A 13,708-nucleotide genomic window follows, 5' to 3' on the forward strand; every position below is an offset into this window, starting at 1 on the left:
GCAACCATATACAACTGGTGATAGAAGCGGCCACCCCAAATGCCCTACCGCTGGAGGATCTGGAAATCATGGCTGCCAACGACGAGCGCTTCTGCATACTCAAATCGGCAATGCAGCAAGGGTCCTGGTGTAAAAGCAAAAAGAGAATATTGAGGCTGAGTACCACAAAAGGAAATGCACCAAACAAGGGTTTACAAAGATACACAGATCTTTATTCAAAGTAACTGAACAGTTTTCAAAGGAACAAAGTATCAGATAGCTATCTGGCCCTCAGTACATCACAACGAATACCAGCCCGTTCGATGTGAGAAGTGAGTGGGGCTGTACACCAGAATATTCGCTCTTTTATACAGTCTTGTAACATGATGTTCAGCCCCTCTGTACGTTAATAATTCCCAATCTAGGGTTTGTGCCGAGTTCACCTCTGACTCGCCCAGCTATATGCATATGGATCACCTTCAGTTTACATGTTCAGCAAATCACAATAGCAACAGTATAGTCTCGGATTTAACATAAGCCTTAGTACATATTTCAATACAATGCAGTTCAACAAGTGTTCACGTTTAGTATTTACACAACATTGTGCTTAATATATGCTCGCGGATCAGTTACGTTGGCACAGGTAATCCTCGATCTATAGGTCAATGAAGGACAAGGTCTCATTACATGACCCTAACATTTGGCCTATGGGCAGTTTAGGCATTAACTTGCACTTAGGCGTCAAGTCGGCCATGCTACAAACAGAAGAACACTGTCCACCATTTTAGAACTCAGGGTGACTTTGGAGCGAGAATCAAAATGGCGGATGAACCTAAAATGGCGGCTTAATCGATCTAAGGTCAGAACCTTGCAATGCGGATTTCTTCGCAGAGCGACTGGGCTTAGGCCAATATATACAAAAAGGAGGCACAATATAATATCCCGTTCAACAATGGAAGAGTGTCCTGGAGTCGCTTGCTTGGCGCATCCAAGAAGCAAAGATGGTGCTCGAGCAGCTGTGGAGAGTGTGGGAGGAGCTGTCATTCTCAGAGAAGGGCCTGCTGCTGAGAGGTGATCGAATCGTGGTCCCGCAAGCTAAGGTACAGGAGGTGATAGGCCTGGTACACCAAGGACGCCAAGGGGCCGCAAAGACCAAAGCCGGACTACGCCTCAAGGTCTGGTTCCCTAAGCTAGAAAAACGGGTGGATGACTGTCGCATCATGTGTATGGTGCCAGGCAGCGTTGCATGCCCAGAGGGAGCCGGCCATCGAAGCCATGCCCCGCGGCACGCGACCCTGGGAGGTGATCCATGCTGACTTTGGGTCTACGTACCAGGGGACGCACTTCCTAGTGGTGGTGGACGAGTACTCCAGGTACCCGGAGGTGGAGTTCGTCCAGTCGGTGGCCTTTGAGCACGTGGTGGGTGCCGGTGGAGAAGGTATTCGCAGCCCATGGCCTCCCCACAGTACTCTGTTCGGACAATGGGGTTCTGTTTCAAGGAGAACGTTTGCTGCCCTGGTGGAAGGTTATGGCGTACACCATGGGAAGGTCACACCCCTGTGGCGAAGGGCCAATGGAGAGGCTGAAAGGATGATGTGCATGTTAAATAAGGTCTTTCGGATTGCGCAAAGTCAAGGACAGAGTTTGGAGAGGGCCCTCTACCAGTTCCTGCGGGTGTATCGAACAAAACCGCACACCTCAACAGGAGTGGCCCCGGCCGAAGCTCTCTTAAAGCGATGCCGAGAAGGCTGCTGCCGGAAGTGGGGGAGAAAGAGCCTGTGGTCATCGACAATCAACAAGTGGAGCTGGAGCGGCAGCTCCGAACTGAACAAGAGAATGACCGGAGAGGTCTCCGCCAACAACAACTTGTGCCCGGGGACGAGGTGCTGATAAGGACCTGGCACCCCCACTGGGAACTGTCACTAACTTAACCTGAGCCACTGGACTTGATAGCAGTCAAGGGGTCGATGGTGACTGCGTCAGACGGCCGAGCCTCGGTCACCCAAAACGTTAGCTTCTTGAAGCTGGGGGAGCCCAGGGCTGAGGCACCTGTGGACCAGGACTGTGTGGACATACCCGACGAGGGCGGGGGTGCGGAGCCCCTCCCTCGGTCCCCTGTGAGGATGCCAACTGACAGCGTGACTCCCAACTCCGAGGCGAGCAGGAGGTACCCCCTTAGGACAGGGCCAGGGAAACCTGCTTGTTTCGGTGACTTTGTATTGGACTCATGAAGGAACCCGACATGTAGGTACCCGCCAAGTGGGGAAGGGGGGCGACTGTGAATAAAGGGGCTCATTGTGGAGTTGGTTATTTGGGTTAAGGGTGTTAGCGTGTTGTAGATGTTCATTGGAGTTATGTAGTGTGTTATGTTGTTTTTGTCCTCATGAAAAAGTAGGAGTGTGGTGCTACCCCTTTAAGGGACTATCACGCGGCAGCATGATGTTGCACGCCCCACGCGTGCCCTATTAATAAAGGGGGCGTTCCCGGCCGTGGCATTCACGACCGCAGAGCCCGAGCCTGTCACATCGCCTCCATGTGAGTTCCTGGAGGGAGGGAGGCCCAGGGCTCACGACGCATCACGGTGGGGGCCAAGGATTCCCCCACAAGGATAGAACACTAACGTGTTTTTGTTTGGGATTTCCCTCCCTTGTGCAAGTTTTGTATATATTCACGGTTGCACCTTCACACATAAGGGGTTGGTTGTGTTATGTTGTGGTTTGCTTGATACAGCTGTTCTATTGGTTGTCTCTATTCATGGTTTAACAGACTTTGACATTTTCCATTTGGATTGACTGCATGTATGCAACGATGGGTTGCCCAGCTGCAAAAGTGCTTTGGCGCATGCGCCATTGATGTTTGGGGTTCGCTTTACTTGGGTATATACTCTTGGAAAAGGAGCACTGGTCTGAAATGCGTCGAGCTGAGCTGCTTTCATTTGATCACTGTTTGGGAATAGTATGGAATGATGACGAGTGTATTGGAAGTACAACTTGGATAACTATTAAAGCTGTTTTCTAGAAAGGTTAGTGTTCTGGATTTCTGACCACCATTAGGCGTGCAGACCCTCTGTGGGGGGGGGTCCCCTGGATTTTATCATTTGTTGCATTCAATTAGTTGTAAACGAAAAGACGACTGCCAGTTTTCTAGTAGCAAAACACTAAACATGCATTGTATATCCTTTGTAAATGTTTGCCATCGCTTTTTCTGAATCTCGCCTCGTCTACAAATACAAATTGTGCGTGAGGTTAACATTCCCCTCTTCCCCCTTCCTCATCTCCCCTCTTCCCCCTTCCTCATCTCCCCTCTTCCCCTTCTTCATCTCCCCTCTTCCCTCTGCCTCATCTCCCCTCTTCCCCCTTCCTCATCTCCCCTCTTCCCCCTTCCTCATCTCCCCTCTTCCCTCTGCCTCATTTCCCCTCTTCCCTCTGCCTCATTTCCCCTCTTCCCTCTGCCTCATCTCCCTCTTCCCCCTTCCTCATCTCCCCTCTTCCCCCTTCCTCATCTCCCCTCTTCCCCCTTCCTCATCTCCCCTCTTCCCCCTTCCTCATCTCCCCTCTTCCTCCTTCCTCATCTCCCCTCTTCCCCCTGCCTCATCTCCCCTCTTCCCCCTTCCTCATCTCCCCTCTTCCCCCTTCCTCATCTCCCCTCTTCCCCCTTCCTCATCTCCCCTCTTCCCCCTTCCTCATCTCCCCTCTTCCCTCTGCCTCATCTCCCCTCTTCCCTCTGCCTCATCTCCCCTCTTCCCTCTGCCTCATCTCCCCTCTTCCCCCTTCCTCATCTCCCCTCTTCCCCCTTCCTCATCTCCCCTCTTCCTCATCTCCCCTCTTCCCCCTTCCTCATCTCCCCTCTTCCCCCTTCCTCATCTCCCCTCTTCCCCCTTCCTCATCTCCCCTCTTCCCTCTGCCTCCTCTCCCCTCTGCCTCATCTCCCCTCTTCCCTCTGCCTCATCTCCCCTCTTCCCCCTTCCTCATCTCCCCTCTTCCCCCTTCCTCCTTCCTCATCTCCCCTCTTCCCCCTTCCTCCTTCCTCATCTCCCCTCTTCCCCCTTCCTCCTTCCTCATCTCCCCTCTTCCCCCTTTCTCATCTCCCCTCTTCCCCCTGCTTCATCTCCCCTCTTCCCCCTGCCTCATCTCCCCTCTTCCCCCTGCCTCATCTACCCTCTTCCCCCTTCCTCATCTCCCCTCTTCCCTCTGCCTCATCTCCCCTCTTCCCTCTGTGTCATCTCCCCTCTTCCCTCTGCCTCATCTCCCCTCTTCCCTCTGCCTCATCTCCCCTCCTCCCTCTGCCTCATCTCCCCTCTTCCCTCTGCCTCATCTCCCCTCTCTCCCCTCTTCCCTCTGCCTCATCTCCCCTCTTCCCCCTTCCTCATCTCCCCTCTTCCCCCTTCCTCCTTCCTCATCTCCCCTCTTCCCCCTTCCTCCTTCCTCATCTCCGCTCTTCCCCCTTCCTCATCTCCCCTCTTCCCCCTTCCTCATCTCCCCTCTTCCCCCTGCCTCCTCTCCCCTCTTCCCCCTGCCTCCTCTCCCCTCTGCCCCCTGCCTCCTCTCCCCTCTTCCCCCTGCCTCATCTCCCCTCTTCCCCCTGCCTCCTCTCCCCTCTTCCCCCTGCCTCCTCTCCCCTCTTCCCCCTGCCTCCTCTCCCCTCTTTCCCCTTCCTCATCTCCCCTCTTCCCTCTGCGTCATCTCCCCTCTTCCCTCTGCGTCATCTCCCCTCTTCCCTCTGCCTCATCTCCCCTCTTCCCTCTGCCTCATCTCCCCTCCTCCCTCTGCCTCATCTCCCCTCTTCCCTCTGCCTCATCTCCCCTCTCTCCCCTCTTCCCTCTGCCTCATCTCCCCTCTTCCCCCTTCCTCATCTCCCCTCTTCCCCCTTCCTCCTTCCTCATCTCCCCTCTTCCCCCTTCCTCCTTCCTCATCTCCCCTCTTCCCCCTTCCTCATCTCCCCTCTTCCCCCTTCCTCATCTCCCCTCTTCCCCCTGCCTCATCCCCCCTCGTCCCCCTGCCTCCTCTTCCCCCTGCCTCCTCTCCCCTCTTCCCCCTGCCTCCTCTCCCCTCTTCCCCCTGCCTCCTCTCCCCTCTTCCCCCTGCCTCATCTCCCCTCTTCCCCCTGCCTCATCTCCCCTCTTCCCCCTGCCTCATCTCCCCTCTTCCCCCTGCCTCATCCCCCCTCTTCCCCCTGCCTCCTCTCCCCTCTTCCCCCTGCCTCCTCTCCCCTCTTCCCCCTGCCTCATCTCCCCTCTTCCCTCTGCCTCATCTCCCTGATAAGTGCAACTGGCTGCTCATTCGTATGGGGCTTTATTTTAATTGGCATAATTGTATATTTTTCTTTTTCCTGTAGGTAATTTAGAATACACTATTTCATTATGTTAATACTTTGATCTTTTCTTTTCAATGTTTCATTGTCGATATTGGATTTTCATTATCCTGTTAAAACATAGGAAAGGTATTTAATTTTAAAATACCATAACATCCTGTTTTCTTCAAAGAAAGAGGCTACGTTGGAAGCGTAACTGTACTTCTGCAATGTCTTTCCAGAGTCCAGCTTCCTACTTGGCAATGCTCAGATTGTGGACTGGCCGATAGTGTACAGCAATGACGGGTTCTGCAAGCTCTCTGGCTTCCACCGAGCAGACGTCATGCAGAAGAGCAGCGCCTGCAGGTAGGCAGCCTCTGCGGGCTGAGGGGGTACTTTGGGCCCTTCTTAAGCCACTTGGGCCTGCCACCTGTGGCTCTCCCGATCTTCTGTACTACCTGTCCCATGACCCTTTCCCTTTGTTGGCTGATGGGGGGGGGGCCGAATGGTGCAGACAGCTGCATAAAGCGATGCATTCTTTTCGCAATGTTTGTTGCGGTTTGTCTTTCTTTCCTTCTGCATCAGCTGTCAGTCATACACATGTAGCTGCAGACGGAATTTTCTTTTATTTTTTTCACTTTCATTTTTATTTAAAACATTTCAAAAACCATACACTGTCTTTTAACCAAGACATACAAGAAATCAAACCCTTGTAACCCCATACCCTGAGCTGACCCCGCCGACCTTCCAGCGGGATCGAACGATGAGAGAGTGAAGTCCAAACCTTCAGCAATATCTGGCGTTGCATATGTCAATGTATCCTGACTCGGCGCCTCTAGAGAACCCTTCTGCCCCGGGGTCCTGAAAGTCAGGGTCCAACCTTTAAATTAAAGCTTAAGACTCTCACACTTCTTTTAGCAACACAGCACCCCATTCTTCCAGAAAACTTTGCAACTTATCGTTCACAATTGCTGTCAACTTCTCATACGTAAAACTATCCCACCGTTTAATCATCCATTCCCTCTTGGATGGGGCAGTCGTGCTTTTCCATTTCTGAGCCAACGCTACTCTCCCAGCCCGTAACATGGCTTCCACAACTTTCTGGATCCTGTGGGTATCCGAATCGGAGGACGGGACACCCAGCAATATCTCAAGGGAGCACAGTGCAGGGGAAACCCTGGTCAGATCCTTGATCCAGCTCAGGACCTCCACCCAGTAAACCTGAATAGATGGACACTCCCACCACATATGACCACGTTCCTGTGATGCACTCCGGCGGGCAAAACGGCAAAGATCCTGCAAACATTTTGGATAGCCTTGCTGGAGGAAGGGGCCAGGCGTAAAGGATTTTAAGGTTGCGCTCCATTGCTGATGTGTATAGCGAACCAGCGCGCATTATCTTACATATTTTCCCCCAAGTTTCATCAGCTATCTCTGCCCCCACCCTTGCTTCCCAACCGTGTCTAAAATGTTGCCTCCCCTCTAGATCCGGCGTAACCAATACTTTATAGATCCTAGATAACACTCTGTGCCTCGTAGCAGCTTCACCAGCAATCTTCTCAAAGGGGGTAAGAGGACAGGAAACCTGATCGCACCACTTAGGGTCCCTTAAAATAGCCTTCAGGCAAAGGTAATCACAAACCGACAAAGGGTTCGTCCCCATGGCTATCTTTAGTATAGTGTACTCTAATGAAAGTATTTCCACTGAACAGTTGAGCAGCTCTCTCCAAGCCCATGTCTGACCACTGCTGTGATTCGCGGAAGCCTCTGCTACCTACATCCAATGGGGCACCCCACAGTGAGCTCAGGGGAGAGGGACAAGAAGAGAGATGGGAGTTTGCTTTACTACATTTCCATAGGTCCCCGAGCACTGCCAATGTAGGGGGAGTCCTGCTATGACCTGGGATCTCCATGATGCGAGACCAGAGGAAGCCCCTTACTTTTTTAGGATGAGTCTGGGTATCTTCTATAAATGACCAATAAGTACCCATGCCGTCTCTAAGGTGCTCCAACATTACCCATACCTGCGCTGCTTTATAATATAGTTTGAAGTCCAGGAGGACAAACCCTCTTAACTCCCAGGGTAACGTTGGTGTAGTATATTTAATTCTATCCCTCTTCCCGTTCCATATGAACTGGTGCACCATACCCTGCAATTTCACAAAGAGGGTCTCTGAAAGTATCGAGGGGATGGCCAGAAATAAATACAAGAGACAGGGGAGAGTATTCATTTTTAGGGAGACCATTCGGCCAAACCAAGAGAGAGGGCGAGGGGGAGCTAGCGCCAAAATTCTGAATTGATTCTCTCCAGGATAGGATCATAATTGGCCTCTTCCCATTTTTTCAGGTCTCTAGCAATATGAATGCCCAAATACTGGGAGGATGCATTCTCAACTCTCATGCCACCCACCGTCTTCCTTCCTCTAGTTTAAAGTCTAGTTCCCCGCATTGGATTCCCGTGATCCCCGGGTTCTCTCTAATGGCTATGGCCAGAGGCACCATAACCAGGGCGTAGAGCAAGGGGGAGATAGGACATCCCTGCCTCGTCCCTCTAGTGAGCTGCAGGGGAGAAGAGACACTACCGTTGACCGCCACCCTGGCGGTTGGACCGTCGTACAGAGTCGATATCCACTCCCTAAACCGCTCCTCAAACCCCATTCTTTCAAATACCCTACCCATGTAATGCCAATCAACCTGGTCAAAGTCTTTTTCTGAGTATATAGATATTAAGTGCCCCCATCCCCTTGCGTCTGGATCAGGCCTGGCTCCAGCAGGGGGGACAAAGGGGCCAGGCCCCCCCAGAGCCAGCCTCTTGCCCCCCCTAGAAAGGAGGCAATGTCAGTGGTGTTATACACCACTGGTAACCGAGGGAGTGGGGGGTGGATGTCACTCTTAACACTCAGCAGCAACCTCAGATGCATCATTCTGAGAGGCTGAACTGCAGGAGGCCTGGCCAGGATTTGTTTTCTTGCCCTAGACAATGATTTATGCCCCACAGCCATAAAAGTACAAATGACCAGGGATATGGGGGCCATTCACACCTCCTTGTGAGGTAGCACACTTATTCAAGCAGGCTGCCTACAACTATTTTCTCAAACCTAAAATCACAATTTTGGTTTCTGTAATTTCAAGTATGTTTATTTTTTGTGGTAATATGGTGGTTTTTCACATCATGCTTAATAAAATGGTTAACTATATCAAAAAATAAATGACAGGTAAAGTTGCTTGAAGACAGATTTCTGCAGAAGGTGCGTCAACTGACTGGGGGCCCTTACAAATTACATTCAAAGTATATATTCTGCTGCATTAACTACTTGAGAATAAGTGAAAAGATAAGGTTGGTAGCAACACAAATGTAATTCTGGAGGGGAGAGTGTAGTAAAATCAAAAAGTGATAAATGCAAGGCTTCAAATTAAACATTATCACTACCATTGCTCTGCGCAACATTCCATGCCATCATTCTGTAGTATGTCAGTGTAATAAGAGAAGGGGACAAGCCATTAGCAAATGACTTTTGGTGCTGCCACCAAAGGAGCAGTTCAATCTCAATTGCTAGGCCGTGTTCCATCTGGACTGGAACACAAGCAACCATATGAATGTTTACGCCCTGTGGTCTAGCAGTTTGCAAAGGGCTTCTGACATTAGTGACAGAGTCATGGCTGGTATGCAAATGGTATGGAAGGCTGGCCAGAGCAATGACGGTGGTTCTAATTGATTCAGAGACTTTTTACCTATTGGGTACAACCAGAACGCATGCTGTGGAACACAGATAGGATGAGAATAAAATGTGAGGAGAAACACACATCCTACGGGTGTGTCTGGTCATTTACCCACCTAACAGCTAGACGTGGCTATGTCAATGCCTCACCACCAAAAACTAACCTTTCTAGAACTCTTTGAGCAAGCTCCATCGCAATGTAACACCAAATGTCTTGCTGTATAGGGCCTGCCACTGTTATATCTAAGCATTCTTTTGAGTGTTTAATTACCTCTGTAAATGAGCTCCCGGTGTAATAACATTCTCTTAATGTGTGTCTTCAGCCAGTTGATTTTATAAGCAATATATTTGGCAATGGCTCTGTGATTTGCACTGAAATCCTGTTTTAAACAAGCAATCATGAAGCCAGCAGTTTTGGCTTGCGTATAGGTGTTAGCAGACATTTGCCAAGCAATGCCATCATATGCCCAGTTACTGGCACCATTTTCCAGCTGTTCCCATCTTATGGCCAGGTGGTACCCTTCTGGCAGTGCCTGGCAAATGCCTATCCATCCCTAATCAAAAGCCCAAGACGTTGGCTTTGCCAATGCATTTTGGCTTCCGTTTGTCTCCCTCAGTGAATGTGTATATGCCCAGATGTGGGTGCCTTGCTTGCTACGACTAGGGAATCAAGCTGCACCTCACTGAGCTGGTCCAACAAGGCCCTTCCTGAAAATGGTGAGGCTAGGTTGGCAAGATTGACCAGTTTCAGATCTCATGTATACTTACCAGTGGGGCTCCGACCTAAATAGAATGTATCTTTGTTTGGAAGCCTCGTCTACTCTGACAGAACGTTTCATGATTCAAACTGATAAGTACTGACTTGATAACCTCATTCTGTTTGAATAACTCTACAGAGTTTGCATGCAAACAGAATATGTCATGTGTGTTGTGGGATTTGCTTGGAAAGTATGATGTAAATCCTGGGTGCTGGGTGTTTAGGCAGTGCCGGAAATGAAACATGAACACCCGTAAATTAACAAAAAAGAAGAGCGTTTTCTATAATGTTTGAGGTCAAAGTATAAATGTGTACATCTTTTATAACTAAAAAGCAGCATTTATATATTTTCTAAAGAGTGCCATCAGAGGTTGATTTACCATTTGGACAAGGGGCAAATGCCAATGCCCCCTCCCACCTCAAATACAAACAGCAGGGCTGATGAGGCTCTACCAGTGAGATCCTATCTTTTTAACGTGTCTCAGAGGAAGATTATTTACAAAAGGTAGTGATTAGAGATAAGAAAAGGTAAAAAGGCAGTGCCCATTGCTGTGTCACTTTAAAATAAATTATATGGGATTTTAGGAAGCTATTTAAGTGTGATTGTTGGGTAATTAGTAAGTAAGGGGATACAGAACAAGCTCTGTGAAACAATAACCTTGTCATGCATTTCATTTCACTTTGTGTCTGTATGAGATTTTAAGATCTCATTAATTTCTATGCTGGAGCTTGTAGGCATCCATTCAGGATGGGGAAAATAAAGCTACAGTCATAGAGGATCATGTTCCAGGTCAAGCGGAGTGGAAGAAGTGGCGCTAAATGCATGTAGCTTCACTTTTTATGAGCTGCAGGATTTTGTATGATTTGACAGGTGAAGTTGGAGAGCAGATCAGACTTAACAAGTTCCCCCTGCCAAATCCAATTGGTAGTCCACCAGCATGTATTTTTATGTTGGCGGAAAACCAATAGGTTCTTATGGGACTTGCCTGAACTTTACACCTGAAAAAAGCATTAGAGTCCAAAGGAATCTATTTTGGATGGCTCCCCCAATCGTTAATTGTGCAAGTAATTTACACTTTTCCAGACACGTAGTGGTAAAGTAAATAGCAAACGCGATTTTCGCCTGTTTTTACTTTTCCAGTACTTGCTGGAAACGATGAAAATTAATGAATGGCCCCTTTTGCAAAAATGGGCAAGCAGGAAAATTCTGATCCGTGCAATTTAGGATTCAAAACAAAATGCCCCCCTTAATCTTTTCATCATCATGTTTCTACAATGATGAATAGATTGTCAGGTTGGTTTATCATGTGACTTGTGCATTTTTTTTTTAAGTAATCTGTATACAATTTAGTATTTTAGTTATTCAAAGCCAAACTTCAACACATATTTATACCAACTACAGCTTGGAAAATGTGTGGTCACGTATCTAAATTTCAGTCTAGGCTCAAATTATGGCTTTGCCACTTCACCAAAGTGTGTGATCCTGGGCATATTTTTTTATTTCACTATGCCTTACCTGTTAAAATTAGGTGCCCCTAGAACCGCTTCAGTTCGCATTATAAGCTATTCCACAAATCCTAACTTGGGGTTTAATAGATGACAGCACAGGGATTAGGACACGCACACATCTAACTTTGAAAATATCCGGGCTACATTTATTGAACACAATTGTGTCAGTCAATAGCAAATCAAAGTAAACACATCAAACAAAGAATCATCATGGACAATTCCATATTGTAACCAGTACATAAACAGTATGTACCAGACAATGATGTACAGGGGCATCCCCCACCAGGAGCAATACCAGGAGGCCGCAAACCCCTCAACCAGCACCGTCTGCCTCCTGATGCAGCCCTTTCAGCCCTAGCACTCCCTTGCACTCAACGCAATTAAAATGTGCTGCACAAATGCAACAAAAAAATAACATTTTTTGGTTCAAATGTCATTTTTGACATGAACCATTGATGGGAGACATTTAGAATGGGACTACTCTAGGGGTTCAGTTGGAAAGGAGGGGGGAAGGAGTTTGGGGAATGGGTGCATGAGGAGAGGTTTGTATACATGTCTATGTTATTGGAGGGTATGTTATTTTGCTCAAAATATTGTTAAGATCAACAAGACTACCTGTATTGAAGCCACAGTGCTCAGGAAGGTATTGTTGGGTGGACACCATCTGAGACGGTAAAAAGACTGGGGGCCTCACTGCTCAGCCGTCTCAGAGGAGGAGGAGGAGGCGGCATCACCCTCAATTCTCCCAAGCCAGGCAAGGCATGCTGGGTGCTGGTGTGAAATAGGTGGCAGGGGAGGTAAATGAAAACTGTGGTTAGGGCAGCTGAAGGAAGGTGACTGGATGCTGAAAGGCGGAGCAGGATCAGATATAACAGAATGGGGAGAGCAGATGGGAAGGGAAGATCAGTAGAGTGATGTTGCAACACTATTTTCCTTGCTTCCCTTTTGAAGACATTTTTTGCTGGATCACGGATCTCTGAACTCAGGATCAACACTAGCACTTTGTTGAGGGTACTCCTAGACCCACACCCAATGGAATATGGGCCCCCCTGATCAAAACCCTGGCCCTCCCAGATATAATTTCCTGGAGTGGGCCTGACCCCACTCCGGAGAGTTTGGTGGTGCAGGCGGCTACGGCCCGAGCGAAGCAGGCTGCGTACCCTACCATCCCTCCTGATAGGGTTGACAAGCGCTTTGATGGTTGGGCGAAGAAAGTATTTTTATCTGGGAGTATGGCTTTAAAGGCACCCAACTCTGTGCCTTGCCAAGATTCACTCACACTCTGTGGAATTGTGCATCTTTGGCGGCTGAACATATTCCCGAAGGGGACGAACGGGATGGTTTTCAAGCCCTCATTCAAGATGACAAGGATACCATGTGTGAATCCATTCAGTCGGGTCCGGACGTGGCAGACTGTGTCAGCCGGTCCATGGCGACGAGCACAGTGATGCGCAGGTTTGCGTGGTTGCGGAAGTCAGGGTTTGCTCCTGATGTATAGTCCCGGCTTCTCAACATGCCCTTTGATGGTGTCCACCTGTTTGGCAGCAAGGCTGACGAGAGCCTTGAGTGGTCGCAGACCTCCAAAGCTGCAGCGAAATCCTTGAGTGCTGCAGTAAGTCAACCACAGCCTTTTCGTCCTAGGGAACAGCAATGGAGGGGAGGTTCCTTTCGATACTACTCTTCCTTTGGTAGATCGAGAGGAGCTGCCAGTCCAAGGGGCCAACGTAGGAGTACCAGAGGTGGAAAACAAGGTACTTGAGGTGCCAAAGGCGCTCTGGCAGTTGCCTCTTTGCCCTCAGGCACTGCCGCATCAGCTCAGTCATGAGGCCATGTCCCATGGTTCGCCAGTTGTGGGGAAGACTGGCGCAGCATCTTGTAGCATGGCATGCCATTACTTCAGATGTGTGGGTTCTGGAGATCATAGACCACGGCTACTGTCTTCCTTTCTGGCAGATGCCTCACGACAATCCAGCGGGGAAGCTCTCTTTGGAGCGTCCGGATCCGCTCCTTGCGCAGGAAATCCTATCCCTGCTGAAGAAAGGCACCATAGAACTGGTGCCTGTAGCGGAGAGGAAGAAGAGATGGTATGCCCCATATTTTTTGATCCTGTAAAAAGACGGAGGATTGAGACCCATCATGGACTTGCATGGTTTGAACAAGCTCCTCAGGAAGGACAAGTTCTAGATGGTTACTCTCTCTCAAGTCCTCCAGGCCCTTCAACTTCAGGATTGGTTGGTGTCTGTCGACCTCAAGGATGCTTACTTTCGTGTGCCGATTCCTCCCAAGCACAGGAAGTTCCTGAGGTTCGCGGGTGGCGACTCGCATTTTCAGTTTTGGGTCCTGCCGTTCGGATTGACCTCCGCCCGAGGGTCTTCACCAAGCTAATTGTGGTGGTGGCAGTGCATCTCAGGAAAGGGGGGGGGATTCACGTCTACCCCTACCTGGACGATTGGTT

At 49.4% G+C, this 13,708-nt stretch overlaps 1 protein-coding gene across 3 annotated transcripts in view; it reads left to right on the top strand.

The window, feature by feature from the left end:
- Window positions 1–13,708, top strand: part of KCNH5 (potassium voltage-gated channel subfamily H member 5) — a 628,566-nt gene that overhangs the window by 95,909 nt on the left and 518,949 nt on the right. For all 3 annotated transcript variants that reach the window (XM_069638250.1, XM_069638247.1, XM_069638248.1), the window contains exon 2: window positions 5,511–5,634. In XM_069638250.1, the coding sequence (XP_069494351.1) occupies window positions 5,511–5,634 (124 nt within the window). The remainder of the gene's footprint in view (window positions 1–5,510; window positions 5,635–13,708) is intronic.

Source organism: Ambystoma mexicanum, chromosome 14 (assembly GCF_040938575.1).
Source record: "Ambystoma mexicanum isolate Mex_15411 chromosome 14, UKY_AmexF1_1, whole genome shotgun sequence".
NCBI classification, from domain to species: domain Eukaryota; kingdom Metazoa; phylum Chordata; class Amphibia; order Caudata; family Ambystomatidae; genus Ambystoma; species Ambystoma mexicanum.